We start from the raw sequence: 22526 nt of genomic DNA on the forward strand, positions 1-22526 counted from the left end.
TAACAGTTTTACTGAATTTTAAAATTATTGCTCCTTTTCAATGTTTTACGAATATATTTGACGAAAAATGTATTTCTATGACGAGTTTTTTACATAAAAAACATCAGAAATGATCAATAGTTGATCTTTTGTTCATTTTAGCGAGTTTTTGAAAAAATAATTTTTTAACATTTTTTCACTCCTCTAAAAAATTTTTTGGGAAGTGGAAAAATTATCGAATTTCTTACCGAATCAAGACCACGAATACATCAAAAGTTAGCAAATGACACGTAGAATACAGTGAGTGCGTTCAAAATGCAAAAAAAATAAAAAAATAGAAAAAATATCACCCACTTTTGCATTTACCCCAACACAGGGTAAATGCAAAAGTCGATTTTCAAATTTTAAAATTGCAATTTCCTCCACGAGTTTTAAAAAAAATAATTTTTCAACATTTTTTCACTCCTCTAAAATTTTTTTTGGGAAGTGGAAAAATTATCGAATTTTTTACCGAATCAAGGCCACGAATACATCAAAAGTTAGCAAATGACACGTAGAATACAGTGAGTGCGTTGAAAATGCAAAAAAATTAAAAAAATATCACCCACTTTTGCATTTACCCGAACACAGGGTAAATGCAAAAGTCGATTTTCAAATTTTAAAATTGCAATTTCCTCCACGATTTGTGGACCAAACTGTATCAAAATTTCACCATTAATAGAGAACTCCCTGAAGTATAAGTGGTACAAATTTCAGCTTCATCTGTGCATTCTCACAACGCCCTCTCAAAGTGTCACTAATCAAATAGTGCTTTGCAATTACCCCACTCTACCTTACCCAACTTTGGGTTTCAAATATGATACAGTAAATTTGTACCCCCATATTCTTAAATAAATACTTGAATTAAAAAAAAAAAAAAATCGCATCTAAGAAAGATACAGAATCGATCTTTTATTTGGTTTTTTCCTACGACTTTTTTTCTACTCGCATTACTGGCTGTAAATATGTACTTGAATTGAAAAAAAAATTGACATCTAAAAAAGATTCGGAATCGATCTTTTATTATTATTTTTCTTACGACTTTTTTTCTAATTACATTAATTTAAAAAAAAAATGACAAGATTCAAAATCAATCTTTAGTTTTGTTTTTTTCCGACCACTCTTTTTCAACCTACATTACTGGCTGTAAATATTTGAATTAAAAAAACAAAAAAATTTACGTATTTAAGAAAAATTCAGAATCGATCTTTTGTTTTGTATTTTCCTACGACTTGTTTTCTTCCTAGGTACCTACATTACTGGCTGTCCAAAATACATAAGTTTTACATAAAAAAAATCTCAAAATCGAAAGCCCACCTACCAGCGATTTCTCATTTTTAGAACAAATTTTTTCAACCAATAAAGTTTGTCATTTCTGTACATAACCTGAAAATCTGTAAGTAAATGTGTTTTCGGCATGTCATGTGAAGAACCATTCGTTGGTAACGCTATAAATACGCATTTAAATGTGCTACAGGAAACATGTACCGAAAGTCGATCAAGTATAACTAATTATATTTTTTGATTATTAAATTATAAAGAATTAATTTAACATCTTCGCCTTTCACAATAAGAAGGCGAATTAACATTATGCTAAAATGAATTAAGTAAAGTTATTTGATATGTCATTTTAAACATACTAAAGTCGGCACGAATCCATCAACTGGCGTATATACCTAGTACCTACCAAGTTTTAGAATGTTGAATAAATTTAAATGTTCAAAAACGATGCTTTTATATGTACTTGATAAAAAATTTGAATTGTTTTATTGCAAGGTTGGTTACTGCAATTAAAAATCAAAAATTCACTATTTTTTCGTGTTTTTTTTTCTAACCTTTTGGCTTTTAAAAATCAAATTCGATATAAAAACGAAACATTTTTTATTTTGTCCCTACGCAGCGAGAGTGCAAGCTTCAGAAAATTTACGAATTCGTGAGGTACAAAAAAATCGATTTTCACACCCAGTATAAAAAAATGTAAAAAAAAAATTGACAACTTTCAACTCAAAAGTTTTGTGCTTCTTGGTATTTTTGAATGATATTTTGCACATTTTTTTTGTTACGAGTACTTTGCACTGATTCCCACTAGTACTAATCCTGTAGGTATTGGACTTGGTTGTATGTTTCCAGAATTTCAGAAGTGAATTTTTTAATCATGACAATTTTTGAAAAATTGCAGTAGAATTCAAATCTACCGGAGCGAAGCAAAAACAGAAACTTTGAAAAAGATGATGATTTGAGAAGTAAAATAACTGATGCAAAATGTTGATGTTCGTAGGTTTAATATTTAAACAGTTCAACAATGTTTTCCAGGAAATTATAATATTTTTAGAAATGGGAATAAAAGTCTGAGCGAAACGAGAGCATAACTTTCATAAGTTGATACGTAATTTTTCGAAAGAGAAACAACATTATTTTTGATGTGAGAAGTCAATTTTTCAACCCTCCAACTTTGTTTAGAGAAGAAAAAACAGGAATTGATTTAGCCTGAGCAAAGCGAGGTTTTTTTCTATTTTTAAAACAACTTAAACACTACGGACATTCTACTTATTTCTCCTGAACACTAACCTCACTCGTTCCTCTGACCAATACACAATCGCTTCATCCAAATTTTGCGAAGCATTGCATAAATGTGTAAGGTAGTCGGTAAATCGAAATTCAAATACAATACTTAATATCGTCGTCTGCTCGTCTTTTATTATTCGGATTCGTGTTATCTTATCTCTAGACGTAGACCTATAGTTTTTCCTAGAACTGGCCTACAAGTTCGTTGCAATTTGATCACTTCCATTTCTGTCCAGTCTGAGTCTGCCTCGTGTGTTGTGTGAGCGAACAGTTTTATTACTTTTATTCGGTTGATTCGGTTTTGTTTTTAGTGCTTTTTTTTCCGATTTCGAAGTGTGTTATTTGGATCAGTAGTTTGCTATGGTGGTGATTGTTGATCGAGTAATAACAACGATCTAATTTTACAATTTGGTGTTATTAGACATTAGTGCTTTACTGATCCTTCCATCAACGATGTTTTAGCAGTTTTTAGCCTATTGAGAAAACAACATAGGTAATCGCGAAATGAAATTTAGAAATCACTATTCACCTATTCAGTAACTTTATCTGTGATCATATCAATTTCGAAGTGTGTTATTTTCGGTGTAATGAGTTCAATATCTCCGGTAAATCGTAATTATTTTCGTGTAATTCTATTGCAGTGAAGTACCGCATAAATGATTTGTTTGATTAATAACGTGCGTGGATCTATTCAGTAGGTAACTTTATTTTTGATCATATCGATTTCCATTTTACTTTATCAATTGAAAGTTGCTCCGAACACTTATTCACCTATTCAGTAACTTTATGTTTGATCATATCGATTTCGAAGTGTGTTATTTTCGGCGTAATGAGTTCAATAACTCCAGTAAATCGTAATTTTACCGCAGTGAAGTACTACATAAATTATTTGTTTAATTAGTAACGTGCGTGAATTAGTAGTTCGCTAAGGTGGTGATTGTTTATCGACTAATAACAACGATCTAATTTACAATTTGGTGTTATTGGGGCTTTACTGATCCTTCCATCAACGAAGTTTTAGCAGTTTTTGCTTTGGTTACAGGTAGGTGCATAAATTATAAGAGAATTTGTACATAGAAGCTGAAGTATTTAGCATAATGCTCTTCAGATGATTGAAACACAAAGCAGATACGTCATCCAAAGCCTGTAAAAATGGTTCGTTGAGATAAGGGTCAAAAATTTCATTCAACTTTCGCCAAATGATCAAAAAAATACCAAATAGGCTAATATCAATTGAATTGAACTTGAATTTGGTAATCAGTTGCTCTAAACATTAATTTTATTAGCCTATTTGGTATTTTTTTGAACGTTTGGTGAAAGTTGAATGAAATTTTTGACCCATATCTCAACTTTAGCTACTTATGTAAATGTACGAAAATATTCTTGTAGCTGCGTACCTTTTCGCATTAGTTACAGCTAGGTGCATTAATTTTACGAGAATTTTGTATAACACATCGTGCTAAATACTTCAGCTTCTTTGATTTACTCTAGGGGGGATTTAGAAACTTTGAACATCTCACTTACCGATCAAAACATCGATTACTGCTTCATTGATGCCATTTCCGCTTAGGTAATGCTTGAAATCTGGATTCAGTTGATTCATTTTTTACAAAATACAACGTTTACTCAAATTAACACCTTCACCAAACACATTTATTCAGAGAAACCACTATTGCTCAAAAATCTTAAAAGAAAATGGCGCAAAGTAGGTACTGGCTCAAACAGTAAGTCATAAGATGTTTACTGCCATAAACAGTAAAACCTACTGCTATAAACAGTAAAACTTACTGCTATAAACAGTAAATTTGTCAATGTTACTGCCTAATACAGTAGTTTGAATTCAAAACCACTGATAAAAACAGTAATTTCAAAAAAACTACTGTTTTTATCAGTAATTGTTATTTTACTGAAAAAAACAGTTGAATAGGGCTCTAGTCAAATACTGCTTTCAACAGTTAAATGATTGGATTTGACTGTTGAAACCAGTAAAAATCACTGTTATGCAGTAATTTGAAAAAAAAATCAGATTAACTGAATAAAACAGTAATGAAAATGACTGTTTCAAATTTAGAGAGTAACTATTAATCATCCTCCCAGGCGATAATTTTAGTAATCTTTGCGGGAAATTAAGCGATTGATGCGAAGATAACGTATACAATGTGAACACGCGAATAATTTTTACACGCTGCTATTAAAGATAAAGCGGCACGCTTCATTTAGCCCGCTTAATAACGATGACCGCGGAACAGTATCGTTGTGGCGGCGTGCCGACTGAGCTGCTGATGCCAGGCAGAGCGTGTCGCTTTTATCGCTGGGTAATGTCTGATTCATTCGACTGTGTAGGAGAATTTTTCATCGATGAGATTTTCGTCGAAATTTACTTCAAATTTGATGAATTGAAGTTCAAACTATCGAAAAATATACCTAAGTTTACTGTATTGTCTGCTCAGCCTCAGCCTGTGGTCGGAATTTTTATTCGGTTTAAAATATACCAACTTATAAGGTGAGGAGGGGTTTCCAATTATCGATTATTGCTCATAAATCATAGGAAAAATGATAATCGTGAATCATAGAGATCTGTTTGATAAAAAAGTCATACGTAGTAAGTTCCAAGTTCATTTCAACCTAATTAAGCAAAAGTAGCAGAAAAATTTCCACAAAATTGTGAAATATTGTAACAAGGAAGCTACTTTATCTCACTCTTTCGACCGTTACAAATTTCACAAACGTAGAATTTCTGAAAAAAATACATATTCAGAAGGTTATTTCTTAAAATCTGTAAAGTATACTTATTACTTATTTTTTACTATTTCGAAGCAAAATTTCAGATTTTGAAATTTAAAGTTCTCAACAAGAATAAAATAATGTAAAATGTTGGCTTGAAAAGCTTAAATTTTCTCCATCTCTTCAGTGTTATTTTATAACAGTTGTCTCAAAAATTTTTCAACTTAAAATTTTGAACATTGAATAATTTTGGTACTCACATCATTTTAATAAAATTTTGTGACATTTAAAAATCACGTTCTGATGAATTTGATTTCAATACCTAATTTTTCTCATGAATTTAATTTCAACAATTTTTTTGAGTGTTTTCATTTTTTTCCCCAAAAAGACATATTTTTACAATAAGTATTTTTGCCAAATGCAATTTTTGCAGAATTTGCTGAAATTTCATCAATTTTTGATTTCAAATTATTTTAATGTTTTTTTCCATTTTTTAAATCACATTTTTAACATGTTTTCACGATGTTGAGAGGAGATTTTCATAATTTGTCGCATTTTCACATAATTATTTTAACGACGTTCTCTGCGATTTGACGTAAATTCTACCAATTTTGATGGAGTTTCTTCAGTTTTTGGAAATGTTAAAAGATTTTAATAATATTTTTAACTTATTTTATTTTTCCAAATTTCACTAAAATTTTATCAGTTTTTGGTGATTAGAAATTAATTGCTTTTAAAAGAATTTTAGTGTCATATTTGACATTTTTGTACTTTAATGATTTATGCAAAATTTTCATCGGATTTCATCCAAATTTTAATCCGGCATATGACAATAGGAGTAATTGCACCCACCCCCCCCTCCGATCCACCGGGACAACTTTTTTCTTAATGAGGAGATCCTAAGGAACATTTTAAAGCAAACTTGCCTCAGAAAAAAGTTGGCCTTACTTACAAAATGGCGGCCATTTTGATTGACAGGTCAGCCGAAATCGCAGATTTTGCGTTTCAACATAGGACTTGCACGAAATGTTTCAAACTTTACAGAGATAGATCGAAAGATCATGCAAAAATTCACCACCTGTCAAAATTTCAAGTGCTAAAGTGTGTTTTTCGATTTTTGGTGAATTTTTGAAAATCCAATTTAGGCCAAAAATGAGGGGAAAAATCAAAAGGCTATAGGTGGATAAGTATGGTGAATTTGCCCCCGAGAGCTTCAGGGTTGATATTTGCATGGAAGGTTGGTACCCTTGAGCACCTTCCGTCACGAAAGTTTCAGACCCCCAGGACCCCCCGTTTTTGAGAAACCCCCCCTTTTCTAAAATTACAATAAAAATTTTTTTCTCAGCCCCATGTGAACCGATTTTTTTAATTTTTTGGTATGTTGTAAACATCCATAAGAGGCATCCCCACAAAAAATTTCAACCCCCTCCCCTCATAGTTTCCCCTCAAAATGGCGTTTTTTAGTTTTGTTTGCCCGTTTTAGCAATGATCATGATTCGGCACAAAAATGCGAATAGCATTTTTAAATGTGTTTTTGACCCCTACAAAACATATATTTTTTTCAAAAAAAAATTTTTGGTGGGCCGTGGTCAAAACTTGAAAAAACCAACAGAGGGGGTTAAAATTGGATTCTGGTGTAAATCATTGTTTTTGGTAAACAAGGTGTCGTTTCCATATGAATCGAACCCCCCGAACACGAATATGACGTCCAATCTTATGCTACCCTCATCCACACCCCTCCAACGCCTCTGCCCCCTTCTCAATTTTTACTATATCAAAAGTTCAGCTATTTTCGTAATATTGGTGTCGTTTCCAAATGAATCGAACTCTCCGAACACAAATATGAATTCCAATTTTTTGCTACCCTCATCCACACCCCTCCTCCGTACGTCTGCCCCCAACTCAATTTTCACTATATTGAAAGTTTAGATATTTTCGTAATGTTCGTATTGGTTCCATATGAGTCGAACACTCCGAACACGAATATGAATTCCAATTTTTTGCTACCCTCATCCACACCCCTCCCCAGTGCGTCTGCCCCCAACTCAATTTTTACTATATTGAAAGTTCAGATATTTTCATAATGTTGGTGTCGTTTCCATATGAATCTAACACCCCGAATACGAATATGAAGTCCAATTTTATGCTAACCTCAACCACAACCCTATACAGTGCCTCCGCCCTCACCTAAACCATAAATGTTTTCACCAACTCTGATCAATCTTCTACAAATAATTACTCGGGTTGTCATTACTTTTAAAAGTATGTTTCGCGAAGGTTGAAAACTCGTAAAACAATGACCATCGCAAGGGTTCAAACTTTAACATTCAAGTTTCGAGGTTTCCATTCGTGCCAAAATGACACCCAGCATTATGAAAATAGGTTTAGCATTTCAAATAATAAAAATTGTCGAGCTGGCTGTAGCCTGAAAGGCGATGGATGAGAGTAGAGCTAAATTGGAATTCATATTCGTGTTCGGGGTGTTCGACTCATATAGAACCGACACCAACATTATGAAAATAGCTCAACTTTCCATATAGTGAAAATTGAGTTTGGGGCAGACGCACTGGAGAGGGGCGTGGATGAGGGTAGCAAAAAATTGGAATTCCTATTCGTGTTCGGAGGGTTCGATTCATATGGAAACGATACCAACATTATGAAAATAGCTCAATATTTAATATAGTAGGAATTGAGGTGGGGGCTAAGGCACTGGAGGGGTGTGGATGAGGGTAGCGTAAAATTGGGCGTCATATTCGTGTTCGGGAGGTTCGATTCATATGGAAACGACACCAATATTACGAAAATAGCTCAACTTTTGATATTGTAAAAATTGAGAAGGGGGCAGAGGCGCTGGAGGGGTGTGGATGAGGGTAGCATAAGATTGGGCGTCATATTCGTGTTCGGGAGGTTCGATTCATATGGAAACGACACCAATATTACGAAAATAGCTCAACTTTTGATATTGTAAAAATTGAGAAGGGGGCAGAGGCGCTGGAGGGGTGTGGATGAGGGTAGCATAAGATTGGGCGTCATATTCGTGTTCGGGAGGTTCGATTCATATGGAAACGACACCAATATTACGAAAATAGCTCAACTTTTGATATTGTAAAAATTGAGAAGGGGGCTAAGGCACTGGAGGGGTGTGGATGAGGGTAGCATAAGATTGGGCGTCATATTCGTGTTCGGGAGGTTCGATTCATATGGAAACGACACCTTGTTTACCAAAAACAATGATTTACACCAGAATCCAATTTTAACCCCCTCTGTTGGTTTTTTCAAGTTTTGACCACGGCCCACCAAAAATTTTTTTTTGAAAAAAATATATGTTTTGTAGGGGTCAAAAACACATTTAAAAATGCTATTCGCATTTTTGTGCCGAATCATGATCATTGCTAAAACGGGCAAACAAAACTAAAAAACGCCATTTTGAGGGGAAACTATGAGGGGAGGGGGTTGAAATTTTTTGTGGGGATGCCTCTTATGGATGTTTACAACATACCAAAAAATTAAAAAAATCGGTTCACATGGGGCTGAGAAAAAAATTTTTATTGTAATTTTAGAAAAGGGGGGGTTTCTCAAAAACGGGGGGTCCTGGGGGTCTGAAACTTTCGTGACGGAAGGTGCTCAAGGGTACCAACCTTCCATGCAAATATCAACCCTGAAGCTCTCGGGGGCATATTCACCATACTTATCCACCTATAGCCTTTGACCAAATTGACTAAGAAAGCTGAAATTTGGGATATACCCCATTTTCGACATGCCAAATCGATTGGAAACTGTTTCAACCCGTTTTTAGCAGTTCTGGAGCCTCCAGCAGATTTTTGAAACTCGATATTCCCACAAAATTCCATCAAATTGGAGTTGTAAAGCTGAAATTTATTCTAAAAACTAATTCTAATACGCTACGAAGTACTGCAGATGAATTTCAAGTCGTTTTGGAGCCTACAGCGACTTTTTGAAAATTCCTGAAGCCTCCAGCAGATTTTTGAAACTTTAAATTTTCACAAAATTTCATCAAACTGAGATGGAGAGTCGAAATTCATTCAGCAAACTAATTTCAATACGCTGCGAAGTTGACTGCTGGTGGATTTCAAGTCGTTTTGGAGCCTCCAGCGACTCTGTGAAAGGCTGTATGGCGTTTTCTTGGTAAATTGAAATTCCCTAAAAGTAGCTGGAAGCTACAAAACCATTTGAAACCACCATGTAGTCTACGAAGTAAATTTCAGCTTGCCAACTCCATTTGATAAATTAATGTTGCGGGAATTGCAAGTTTAAAAAATCTACCGGAGGCTCCAGTAATTTTCAAAAAAACTGCTGGAGGCTCTAAAATGACTTGAATCAACCTGAAATCGTCTTCAGAGCGCGTTAAAATTGGAATGTAGAGTAAATTTCAGCTTTCCATTTCCATTATGATGAAATTTTATGAAAATTTCAAAGTTTTAAAAATCTGCTGGAGGCTTCAGGAATTTTCAAAAAGTCGCTGGAGGCTCCAAAGCGACTTGAAATTCACCTGCAGTACTTCGTAGCGTATTGGAATTAGTTTTTAGAATAAATTTCAGCTTTACAACTCCAATTTGATAGAATTTTGTGGTAATTTCGAGTTTCAAAAATCTGCTGGAGGCTCCAAAACTGCTAAAAACGGGTTGAAACAGTTTCCAATCGATTTGGCATGTCGAAAATAGGGTATATCCCAAATTTCAGCTTTCTTGGTCAATTTGGTAAAATTTTGATTTTTCCCTCATATTTTTGACCTAAATTGGATTTTCAAAAATTCACCAAAAATCGAAAAACACACTTTAGCACTTGAAATTTTGACAGGTGATAAATTTTTGCATAATCTTTCGATCTACTTTTGTAAGGTTTGAAAAATTTCGTGCAAGTCCTATGTCGAAACGGAAAATCGGCGATTTCGGCTCACCTGTCAATCAAAATGGCCGCCATTTTGTAAGTAAGTCCAACTTGTTTTTGGGCAAGTTTGCTCTAAAATGTTCCTTAGGATGTCCCCTTTAAGAAAAAAGTTGTCCCAGAGGATCGGCGGGGGGGGGGGTGCAATTACTCCTATTGTCATATGCCGGACTATTTGATTAAATTGATCATTTTTCATCATTGATTTGTGAAAATGTGTATATAGAATTGCGACTTGCAATCAGGGTTACCATAAAAACATTTCCACTTGAATATTTACTTGATTTTTTTCAGTTTTGAAAATATTTTTTCAAGTTGAAATTTATACTTTCCAAATTTTCACTACTTTTTAGTTAAAACTGCCAAAAATTATTACTTTTCTACTACTTTCCCAACTTTTAAAATGCCTATTAGACATTCTGTAATTTTCAAGGATATCCTACAGAAAATGTGCAGAAGACTTCTTTTGTAGAAAATTCAATTTCTTTCAAAAAATATCCTGTACATTTTTGGTAGGTATTTTCAAAACTAAAGGAGAAAATATTGATTTTGAATTTTAAAACAAAGACGGATGAAACATTTTTTCATTTTTATTTTTGGTTTTTTAGAACGATATAGGTAAGTACGCTTTTCTGCATTATTTCTCGAATTCTTCGAAAAGCATCCACATAATTGAGGATTGGCAAAAAATGATGACGACTTTCTTGCTGGAAATAATAATAGAGTCAATTTGGAAAATAAAACTTCAGATAGCTCACTCGATATATACCTGCTATGCATCGAACTCGTGACAGTCCAAGCTACTCGTTGGAACTGCCCTCGTGTAAATCTCTCTTAATCACCGCGAGCAAAATAATGAACAAAAACCCATTAAGACTAAAATGAAGTAGGTAGGCTTAAACATTAGGTAAGTAATTTGATAATGGGCGGAATTCAGCGCGATAGTTTGCGAAGGTGTGCATAATTTTTCTCCATTTTACTCGAGACATGCTTCAGACAAATGGTCGATAAATCAAGTGACGATATTTTGGAGTAATATGAACGTAGGCGAAAGCCATAACACGAGTACGTACATTTAACGTATGCATGTAGGAATTTGAAGACGATAAATTGACGCAAAGCTTCATTTTACAAAGTGTTTATTTGGTATATTATTAACCTTTCAGTAACTAGCTAGCAAGGCCAAATTTTATGGCGACCGTGAATTTGGGTGATATGAAAATATCGATACCTATACCACATCACATCACCTGCCTATAATACGTGTATGTTACACCTATAATAGTTTACCTAAACCTGTACACATTTATTGGATATAATACGGGCAATCATAGCACACTATTACTCGTAACTACATAAACGTAACACAAGTAAGTACATAGTACACTAGACTTGCCATACTAAAAACCACTTTTACAACATTTTTCACCTTTATCAGTGGTATACGTCAGAAGTATCCCATCCCTATCTATGACTGTAGGTATGAATAACTACTCGTACCTATAAGTCGATGACGCCTCGCATCAACGTAACAAAACCAGAGACAAAACGACGACTTGCTTCAATCTACGTACCTCCGAGCTAAATAGGGAAAAATTACCTACCTAGTACATATTGCTCTGAAATTCGAGTGAATCATCGTAACAATAATAGAAATGAGTCTGTAACGGTGCTTCACGAATACCCTACTCTTCAGCTAACCCGAACTGAGATTTTCCATTTGGAATTATTTTCCCATTTGTATCGCATATTTATGCTTTAAAAAGAAATGTGTATGTGGTGTACACAATAATATACCTAGTGTACGATTTAGGTCACGTACGAGTACATAAGACGATTAAGATTCGAGATTCGAGATCTATACTTTATACGTGAGTGGTGAGTACTGAGTATGGTATACCATGGAAGTGGAATTTCTCATTTTTCTTAATTCGATCGCGACGACGTCTTGTATAGGTCACACTCGGCGGGATATCCGAGTATAGACTTTCGTACTGTATTGTCTGTTGCGTCTGCCAGCGAGTGATATTCAAAAATGTATTATTACTTACACGTGTGACGAACAACGTTGTTAAAGTATGTCTTTAGTCTTCAATTATTGAGTTCGTGAATTTAGAACGTACGATTCGTAGTACAAGTTGTATGGAGTGGTGAAGATAGACACTAGACAGCCACTCGACTTCAGATTTTGATAAATGATGGTTTTGTGTGAAAGAATTTTGGCCAAAGAGTTGCAGGAGACTATATCTTATATTTTGTTCCACAAATGAGTACCTCTTACTTAACTCAACTCACAAGATATCAGAATTTTGAAAACATGACTGAAATTGCTCAAAATGTGCAAAAATCACTACACAAATCTATAATATTGTGTAAGCACCTGTACCTACTATTTAAAAAAAATTTAAATGATATTAGATTATTCATCAAACTACCCATAGGTGCTTACCTATGTATAGGAACTAGGAGGAAGAGGTGACCAACGAAATTTCAACTTGAACAAGCAGGCCTTCGGCAGAATTTTTCAGACTTTTCAAGCACTTGACGATTTTTTCAGAGGAGAGGGGGGTGGATGGAAAGTTACAATTTTTCATTTAAATTTTTCGCTTTTTTCATATCTTCAGACTTTTTAAGATTTTTTCGACAGGGGATTCAAACCAAAAACAAAGAAGTGTCTTCCGAATTCGACCAATTTTTTCCCCCCAAAATCGGAAAGAAAGAAAAGGCATCGGACACTTAGAGATCGTATTCAAAAAATAAGCAGATATCAGAACTCAGCACCTTCGAAATTCTTACCAATGATGCCTCATACGTAATTTAATTTCGGGGGGCGGGGGATTTGACAATGTTTTGGGGCATTGGCATAAGGTTCAAAAGGGTTGGAATTTTTGAAAAAATAAAAAAATATTCGAACTAAACTATGCACCTTCAAATTAGTAACAATCAATAACAGGGTGTCAATAGGAATTTTTTGACCAAAAATCACTACTTTTCACTACCTTTCCAAAAAAAGTTACTACTTTCCAAAATATTGTCAAACTCCCTTCTTCCTCCCCAAAATCGATTTTTTTCTCTTTTTTTCTGTTTGGACTTTGTGACGAGAATGGAGAATTAACTACTTATTTCGAGAATAAAATCTTTTCAAACATAACTGATGAAGGATTTTTTTTTTCATTTTTATATTAGCAGTGATTTTTACATTTTTATACGAGTGGAAAATCGGATTTTCTACCTTTTTTTCATTTTTTCATACTTTTCAAGCAAAATTGCTGAAAATCACTACTTTTTCACTACTTTTACCACCGACTTTCAAAATCACTACGTTTTCACTACTCTCACAACCTGTAGACACCCTGAATAAGTTCGTTCATTTTTGACCTTTTCTTTCTTTTTTAAAAAAATTTGAAATTATGAATTCTCGCACCAATGTCCCCTCTTCAGGGATGTTGAAATCACATTTTGAAAATTGATCTTGTTGAAAAGAGAATACCCATATATAGGGCCAAGTCCCATTTTCAAAAAAATTGCTATCAAGTTTGATAGTAAAAAAATGTTATTGATAGGAACTTATTTACTTGATTTTTTCAATATTTTCAAACGCCCATCATGGTGCCAAGAATTTATTGCAATTTTTTTCAAGTTCTTGAAAATCAGATTATAAAATCAGATTGGAAATTTATCAATTTTTTTTTTCTCAAGTTTGCAAAAGTCTGATAAAATAATCTTGAAGAATTCGTTGAAATTTTTTGGAAGTTCCAAGCCGGAAAACATTTTTTTAAAAAAGTTTTTATAACAGCTGATTTTAAAAAAATTTTCAGGGGTAATTTCGTCAAACTCATGAGTAGGTAATCAGTAAGGTAAGTACTAAAAATGGCTGCAACTTACCAGGAATAGAATTAAATACCAACATTTTACTGAAAATCACAAATATAGTTTACCAAAAATATCTAAGTAATTGTTGATAAATTTACTGGTACTGTTCAGTAGATTACTTGTATTTTTGAGTGAATTACTAATAATTTGCCAAATTTAAAATTATGATAGAATAAGTTTAGAAATTCTTTGATATAATTTAGGTATGCTGCTGCAAATTGCAATTTTTTAAAATTATGAAATAATTACGTTCAAACGAAAAATTGACAGAAGAGGTGGGAGGAGGGGGGTTAAATTCCTAAAAATTGGCACTTCGATAAATTGTGGACCTTTTGTAGTCTCATTGATTGTTTAAACAACTAAAATTTGCCTTCATTTTACAATTTCATTGCCAAAAAAATTGAAATGGATAATCTGGAGACAGTATTAGGACCTACAGAGAGTCAACGGAAAGGGTAAGGCGTTTGAAATACCTCAAAATTTAAAAAAAAATCAGCACTCTAAGCATTTTTAAAGATTTTTATTTTTCCAGCTACAAAAGGATTGTTTCGTGCCTCAAAAAATTTGAAAATATTTAGTAGTACGAGTATTTAAATGTTCCTCTGCAGCCAATTTCAAGTTTCTCGTGTCCTAAATCGCAATATTTATTTCAATTCGTAAATCATCGATTTTCAAATTGAGAGAATTTTCATGATTTTCAAAATTTTTAATCCACCTACATCAACCTCCCACACCAGTTGTAGAGCAATGAAAATCAAAACATTGTTTTTTTTTCAGGAGTAAGTAATCTTATATCTAGCTGGAATTCGTTGAAGTGAAGCGTCGAATTTTTTGGCTTGACACCTCAAAAAAATGAGAAAAAGTTCGATTTTCAGAAGTCCAAACCCATCCTTTCCATTACCCAATCGATTTCACAAAAATGATGAATTTTAAAAACAAAAATATTGAAACAATGTTTTGATGAAATTTTGTTGAATGAATAAGGTAGTAGAAATTTGAAAACTCAATTAATGTGGATCTTCATCTGAGATCCATATTATGATGAATTTTCAGATTCTACAACCCAACCATTGATAACAATCACAGGTAATGGAAAGGCAAAGATAACGAAACCTGTATTTAGGAACCATTGGAGATGGAGAATCCATTTCTCATACCATATACTTGATACTCGCACCACAACAAACAAGTTGCATGGGCTTTGACCTGATATGCCGAAAATATTTTCGCGTGACGATGCATTGTAATTACGACTACGACGACGATGCGATGCGATGCGGTGAACGTTGTATGTACATTAAACATGTAGATATTCCAACAGCGAACAAGACGATGAAAGAGTACCTACCGAGCGAGGGGGCTAGGGGCGAGGGGATTTTCGTCATTATACTAATTACAGTGTGGAAACGGTTGCAATGCTATACACGCGTATGTGCGTATATTTAATTAAAATACACGTTTGATCGCATTTCGCGTTTCCGATCCGACACCGCGTTAATGCTTCTCCAGTCCAGCAGATTATGACGCCGGCGATATAAGACCAAGAAAGGCAACCGTACCTCCTTTCACACTAAAAAAGAAAAAGATAATCGAGCACGAATTTGAACGGTAAAATTCCATTAACGATGGATGATGAGGATGACCCTCCAGTGTACCAAATTTTCCAAATTCTTTGGCGGATTTAGGTATTCTCTGTGGACGAACTGGTTTGACTATTATAACCATAGGTAGGTATAGGTAAATCACGAGAGTTTAAAAGTAGGTACTACAAACTACAAAGCGATAGCGAACCTTGTCAAAATATTATAACTCGTTGGCATTAACTCTCACAAATTATTATATCATCAATGCCACCGCTAGCGTCATCGCAGTCGCAGTCGAAAATTTACTTTCTAAAACAACAATAAAAAATTGATGCACTGTGTACTATCAATGCTGAATTAATACAGCTGCGCTATAACTATAAGTATCATATTTACGCCACTGAACGCGTGTGTTTGAATTTTTTTCCATTTCATTTTTATCAAAGAACGTGACATTGTTTCCGTAGCACGTACATAGTTAATGCTGATACGATAAAATATTTTTTCGACTTGCTGATAAATTTTATCTATTTGGGAGCATTATCAACCAATTATTTCCTATTTGGAGTTACCTAGTGTCATATCCAAGTGGACTACATAAATATCAATATGGAAATATAGGTACCTAGCTGGTTGTAGTACAGTTCATGCCTATATACTACAGAAATTTGAACTTACCTTTGTATTTGTTTACATAGTCTTGTCCATAAATATTCAGTGTCCGATAAGGATTCACAGAGACGCATACTTCTCCAATATAAGTGTATATTAAACCGGCTCTGAACCTGAAAAAGAAACGAAAGAAAAAATAATCAGTACGAGTTGAATATCTTTACCTACTAATTACAATCGTACTAATTTGTAAAATAAATTTTAAAATAATTTCTGGAGAATATTTCATTGCGATAATCTTCGTGTTAATTGTGAAAAAGTGGACCATATTATGACAAAATATTCGAAAAAATATCCCATCTCAAAGTATGATTAGTTGATTACCTACTTTGAATTTGAAGATACAAGTTTACCAAATCATCGTCGCATTTGCCTACAAATGTTTTTAAGTAAAAATTTAAAAGAATGCCTACCTCAGGCTTAGATTTTCCAAGAACTTCTCGATGGTAATTTCATCTAGCAAGACGAAATCGTCAATTCCGACGGTTTTAGCACTGGCCATTTTCGCACCACACCAGTAAATTCACGAGCACATTCACGAACAAACAAAATGAGAAATTTTTCTAAAATTTTAACATATTACCGGTCACGAATGACGACACTTTGTAGCACAGTTCCACGAATAAAAATCCAAATTAATTCGCAAAACGAGTGAATTTTTCATCGGCAAAACGGCCGTTGAATTTGAACATAACGAACGAACAAGTGTGTTTCGTAGGTAAACGTTAACGGTAGTGATAATGATCCGGTGAACGGTGTTCACAAAAACATGAAAACACTGCCAAGCTGTTACTACTACTATCGAAGACTCGAAGAGGCCAAAGTGTTTCGGGCAGCAGGTGGTTGAGAGAATTGGACGCATGCGCGATCGCTATACAATAATTATGCTGCAATATTACGTTTCTTGAAGACTGAGCCAATAATATGGTTGTATTTCTTCGTTTACGTCCATTCAATCGCCTGCAACAATGAAATAAAAGATTTTGTCAGTTTTTATTAAATAATTGCAAATATTTTTTAAATGTGGAAATTTCAATTCTGTAGTCCTCGTCTTCTTACCCAGATTTTGAAATCCGCATGAAACAATTACGAAAGTTCGTACTCCCTTCTGACAGAAAATCATCAACTTATCTAATTATCTAATCAGATATCTGCCTATGCAAAAAATTCAAACTAAATGGGCGAAAAAAAATCAAAGCGCCAATTCAATTATTGCCCAAGAAAAGCTCATTTCAAGAAACATTGAGTTAGGTATACATCCTGATTGCGCTGTAACTTGCTGAGGCACAATTTAGGCATAAGCATAAATTCGGATAAAGATACATGTAATTCTTGAGAGTCCAGTTTTTTTTTTTTTTTTTTTTTTTAGAAAAAATGCCTCAAAATCTTGAAATGTGTGATCGAGCAACTATAACGAGAAATCTTGGAATCTTCTTTCTATGCCTATTACTGATTTGAGCTATTGTCGTTTTTTTTAGTGCAACTTTTGACATTCAAAAAAAAATTTCAAAAAAATTCCAAAAATTTGAACTCGTGCGATTAGGCAGATGCAAGCCTGGAAATCCGAATTTATTGATTTCTGAACATTTTCGCTCCCCCCCCCATTTTCAGAAATTTAAAGACTCCAAAGTACAACTTGTGAATTTTTACATTTTTAGATTAAACACGATTAGGTAATGTAATTGTCTTTAGCATTTCAACTTTCTACATGATGAAAAAATTGATTCAAAAAATGAAAAACATGAAAAAAAATTAAAATTTTTACGTTTTTATTTTTATTTATTCTAACTCTTGGATTTGGATTATTTTCATAAGATAAGCACTATTTAATTGTTTTCACTCACCACCCCCCCCCCCATAATGAGAAAGGGGTGCACCCTAAATTTATGAAAATACGCGATTGGAACTGGATTGCGAAGCGAGGAATCATTGAACATTTAAAAATACATATTTCTATTACAATTTTGTTTCATTTCATTTTTTTTTATTTTTTATAACTTTGACTTTTGAGTGCCTCTGTTATGTAAGTTGAACAACATTGCTAGAAAATTGTGGGAGGTTCTTCTTAAAAAGAGGTAATTTAGAAGAATTGAGGGAGGTTCTCAAATTGGGGTAGTTTAGAAGAATTCCGTCACAAAGACTGAAATTTAAATAAAAAAATTATAAATACCTAAATAGAAATACGATCAATATTTTTGTGTACTTGATTTGATTCTTTTGATTTTTCCCAACAAAAGTCGCATTATTTGGAGGACCCAGGAAAGTTTTTTCTTGAAAAAAGTGTAATTTATGATAGCTTTCAGTATAGATGGAAAATTTTTGAAAGACTTCAATTATTTTATTTTTTCTGGTTTCTTCTTCGAAAGAGGATAAATAGGTATTTAGAGGAATTCTGACAAAAAATGGATAATTTGATTAATCCCATTTTTATTATTTTTTGTATACGAGTACTTAACTTTGAGGAGCTCCATAAAAAAAACTATCATCAGCGGGATATGGTGGAGGGGGGGTCCCCCGGGTGTTTTTTTCGTGAAGTTGGAATTCTTTTTTTTAAATGTTGCCGCAGAAATTCATTTTTTTTTACTTTTTTCAATTTTTTTCAAACGTGAAGGGGGAAGGAAGGAAGGGAGGGAGAATTTAGGAGATCGGAGCACAAAAAACGAAACTTCAAAATAAGAGCCACCATAACATTCCAGCCACCTTTCTAGTTCATATTCCAATTACAATTCGTGTTGGAAGCTACTTTGGACGCGAGCGATAAGAAATGTATTTTTAAGCCCAAATTCTATCAAAAAAAGTTCTAAAACCTAGAAATGGATAATTTTGGGTAGATTCGAATCTGGAAATTTTTTTGGTCACATCTTCACTACCAACACGTTTTCAAGATCACTTTCAGCGAGTGAAAAAAAATGCTGTTTTTAACCTAATTTTTTTCATTAAAAAAAAAAAAAAAAAAAAAAAAAAAACTAAAATCTTGAAATGTGGGATTGGGCAACTAAGTATAAGATCACAATTCTTGAAATCTTTTCATCGTTTATGCAATTAAAATTTGAAATTTTGTGACATATCCTCAATGTTCTATTCGAAGAGTTGATTTCTTTTTTCAAAAGATACCCTTGAGATCCCATTCTTTGGTTTTAAAAATGAGCAAAATCAGTGATTGAGGAACCGAAAGGGCCTCGCGTGAGTAGGTTTATGCAGAATGCAGATCAAATGCACTTGTCCTAAAATTCCAGTAACCAAAATTTTAGGTGCCAATGACAATTTTTCTGAAAATTTCTGAAATTTTAAAAATTCTAAAAAACTATCATTGTGTATATTTTTTTCCAAAAAAATTAACCTTCCAATTCGAAAAATACTGTACCAGCTTTAAAGACTACTTTGGAGCATGCAGCGAGTTTTTAATTTTCTCCAAAAGCATAAAATGTTTAAATCAGACCTAATTTTTTCATTTTTCAACAATATAAAATTGCACGAAAAAGGACCTACTATTTTTCAAACGAACTGGTTTCTGCACCTTGTATCTGTTATGGCGAATACCCCCACCTTTTCCTATAATTCACCCTATACAAAACATGGTAGAAAAGTCACGTGGACGGTGGATTCCGGGTAGCCGGTAGTTTTTATCACGAGTCCAGAGTAAAACTCAGTTTGTGCCAGCAACTACGTTATTTGTTTCGTAACTTATCCAGTGTTAAAAATTAAGATTTGCCAATCACATCTATAGTGAAATTACTTTTTTTTAGGTGAGTAGGTAAATACTTTTATTCTAAGTCTCGAATAATATTTTCTTGAATTTTTTTTCATCGTGTGCAAAAAGTTGTTATTCCTTACCTCGAGCGGTTATACGACTCGATGATGATGATAAATATTACAACCTAAACAGAGGCGGCTAAACATTGCAAAACGTGATGCAAATGCACCAGCTTTTTTGGAGATGAGTCCTCCGAATTGTAAAAATATATACCTACAACAAATTTTTGAGATTTTATACGTAATTCTTTGAGGTACCTAGATGTATGTTACACAGCATTAACACCACGTTTTTGAAAAACCACCGTCGCCATCACTAAACCTAAAAATCCATCACTGATCACCGTCGATCTGCTGGGGTCAACAAAGAATTTGATACTTTAAAAAAAAATTTAATGCGATCAAACAATTAATTGCTTTTTTATTCGCCATAGCATATCACGACGAAAAATTATAATTGTTCAACTTGTTGCAGATTTCGTTCACCTGAGACTATTCAAGAAAGTGCAAAAAAAAACACCATGGTTATTAAGAGAAGAGGTAAGTACCACGGGTTTGTTTCATTCAATCATTTGTAGACGGGCTTCGATATGTTGACGAATTAAATGTCGAATCTACGCTACCTATGTACTCCGTAGTTTTCGTAACAACTGTTTTGCTATAACTTTAAAAAATCCTATTTCAGCAGTGTGGGAGAAATTTTTCCAGAAAGCACAGGTCTGCGAAACCAATGTAAATCGCTACATTGATACTTTTACTAATGAATGCATGGAGCCATGGATGATTAATAGACTAGATGAGGATTTCTATCAAAACCTGGGAGTTCAAAGCATAGACGATAGAAGAGCTATTTCGGAGCAGGTTGCTTTTCAATTTTTTGTAGCGTATCACCACGGCACCACGTAAATTTTAAATTACCTATTGAATCTGTTGCAGTATATTCGTTGGCATGAGACTACTGAGAAAAACAAGGAAATGAGAAGAGGTAGGTAAATATTCATGCATACGTTCACTTTGCATTATTCTTTCGTTTTTTGAGTGATCAATAATGCTTACTCATATGAAATTATTTCTAGTTTTCAGAACATACTAGTGTTGAGATAATTTTCATCAGATTTAATTTTTCAGAACGTTGGAAGATGTTTTTTCAAGAAGCAGGAGTATCCAAAACTAATATAAACAAATACATTGATAAGTTTCTCCATCATGAAATTCGCTTTTCAATGTTACCCTCACTGAATAAGGATAGACTCCGCAAGATGGAAGTTCAGAATATAGGCGACGAATTATCTATTTTGAGAAAGGTTGTTTTTGCATTTGCAATGCAGTCGCATTCGCATAATATTATTACAAAAATTTGTAATTATTAAACATTTTGCAGATTTCCGATCCATCTGACAATAAGACTCTTCATAATAGAAATCGAAAAAAAACAACGTTACAGAGAAGAAGTAAGTATTCATACAACCATTTTTATTACCTTGTTTATAATTAGGTTGTTTTTAAATGCTTTGATAATTTGATACATTTTTAGATTTTTAGTCTTGATAAGAGTTTTTTTTTTTTTTTTTTTTTTTTTTAGAATACTGGAAACATTTTTTTCTCGAAACAGGAGTAGTTTCAAATAAGAATTTACAAAAATACACGGGTAATTTCATTCGTCATTCAATTCAACCGTGGATGTTACCTGAACTAGATGCGGAAAGACTTCAATTAATGGGAATCGAGAGTATAGGCGACGAAATAAATATTTTGAAAAAGATTCGAGAACTGGTGAATAATTTGCATAATAAGTTGGTCAAATTTTTTCTCTCAAACATGTTTTTAATTGCATCGTTTCTTGATTATAGATTCAAAAGTACACCGACGCCATCGACTAAATCTAATAAATTACTCGAAAGATGGGTGTGAAAAAATGCTTCTGAAAAACCAGTACTAGGCCGAGTAGAAGATTACATCGATCAAGTACATATATTTTTCTTCGATTGAAAAGCCCAGCGAATGTATCAACGTGTGAAAGTTTACAACAAAACTTATTGCAGAATAAAGTATAGGTAAATGCTCCAACCACGTGATTATCTATTGTTAATTTTTCTCACGTTTCCTGTACCTATAGAATTTTTAATGATTATAAATTTTTGAAAATTTATAAAAAGCTGTATTTTTTGGGCTCATTTGCACTTTCACGAATGAGCTTACATTTAAATTTACACGTGACTGTTGAATTTTCCAACATTTTTTTCCAAATCTGTCATTAATCACTCACCGAGTTCTTCAGAATATTATAACCGAAACCAGCTACGATGAAATATAGACTTCGTGATTTTTTAAACGTCAAAATTTCAATTCTACAACCTTCGTCTTCGCAAATAAAGATCTACGTATCGAAATCCGTGCAAACAAACGATGAAAATATTTTCATATAGTAATCAG

General features: G+C 33.4%; 3 protein-coding genes across 8 annotated transcripts in view; 1 reads left to right on the plus strand and 2 right to left on the minus strand.

Annotated features, from left to right (window-relative positions):
* LOC135833989 (uncharacterized) overlaps window positions 1-5328 on the minus strand; it is a 17851-nt gene extending 12523 nt beyond the window's left edge. The window contains exon 1 of one of the 2 annotated variants that reach the window (XM_065347821.1): window positions 4108-4649. In XM_065347821.1, coding sequence (XP_065203893.1) covers window positions 4108-4186 — 79 coding nt within the window. In that variant the 5' untranslated portion in view covers window positions 4187-4649. Of the gene's footprint in view, window positions 1-4107 lie in introns of both variants that reach the window. The other variant, XM_065347820.1, reaches the window with a different exon arrangement.
* Window positions 1-17157, minus strand: part of Myo31DF (Unconventional myosin ID) — a 54993-nt gene extending 37836 nt beyond the window's left edge. The window contains exons 1-2 of the mRNA XM_065347817.1: window positions 16754-17157; window positions 16347-16453 (exon numbers count right to left, since the gene is read on the minus strand). Coding sequence (XP_065203889.1) covers window positions 16347-16453; window positions 16754-16842 — 196 coding nt within the window. The 5' untranslated portion in view covers window positions 16843-17157. The remainder of the gene's footprint in view (window positions 1-16346; window positions 16454-16753) is intronic.
* Window positions 2565-22248, plus strand: LOC135833991 (uncharacterized). Of its 5 annotated transcripts, none has more exons than XM_065347824.1 (8): window positions 2565-3625; window positions 20569-20633; window positions 20779-20954; window positions 21030-21078; window positions 21222-21397; window positions 21475-21544; window positions 21676-21866; window positions 21944-22248. In XM_065347824.1, exons 2-8 carry the CDS (start codon window positions 20615-20617, stop codon window positions 21971-21973), a joined length of 711 nt encoding a protein of 236 aa, XP_065203896.1. In that variant the 5' UTR covers window positions 2565-3625; window positions 20569-20614; the 3' UTR covers window positions 21974-22248. The 5 variants fall into 5 exon arrangements, with proteins under 5 accessions (XP_065203896.1, XP_065203895.1, XP_065203898.1 ...); XM_065347823.1 differs by lacking the exon at window positions 2565-3625 and adding an exon at window positions 19927-20086; XM_065347826.1 differs by lacking the exon at window positions 2565-3625 and adding an exon at window positions 19927-20086 and having other exon boundaries at window positions 20782-20954.
* The last annotated feature ends 278 nt before the right edge of the window (window positions 22249-22526 follow it).

The sequence above is a fragment of the Planococcus citri genome, chromosome 2, assembly GCF_950023065.1.
Source record: "Planococcus citri chromosome 2, ihPlaCitr1.1, whole genome shotgun sequence".
NCBI classification, from domain to species: Eukaryota; Metazoa; Arthropoda; class Insecta; order Hemiptera; family Pseudococcidae; genus Planococcus; species Planococcus citri.

Coding starts and splice junctions, on each gene's coding strand:
- LOC135833991 (XM_065347824.1), top strand. Junction 21,545..21,675: donor AACAACGTTACAGAGAAGAA/GTAAGTATTCAT, acceptor TTTTTTTTTTAG/AATACTGGAAACATTTTTTT. Junction 21,867..21,943: donor TGAAAAAGATTCGAGAACTG/GTGAATAATTTG, acceptor TCTTGATTATAG/ATTCAAAAGTACACCGACGC.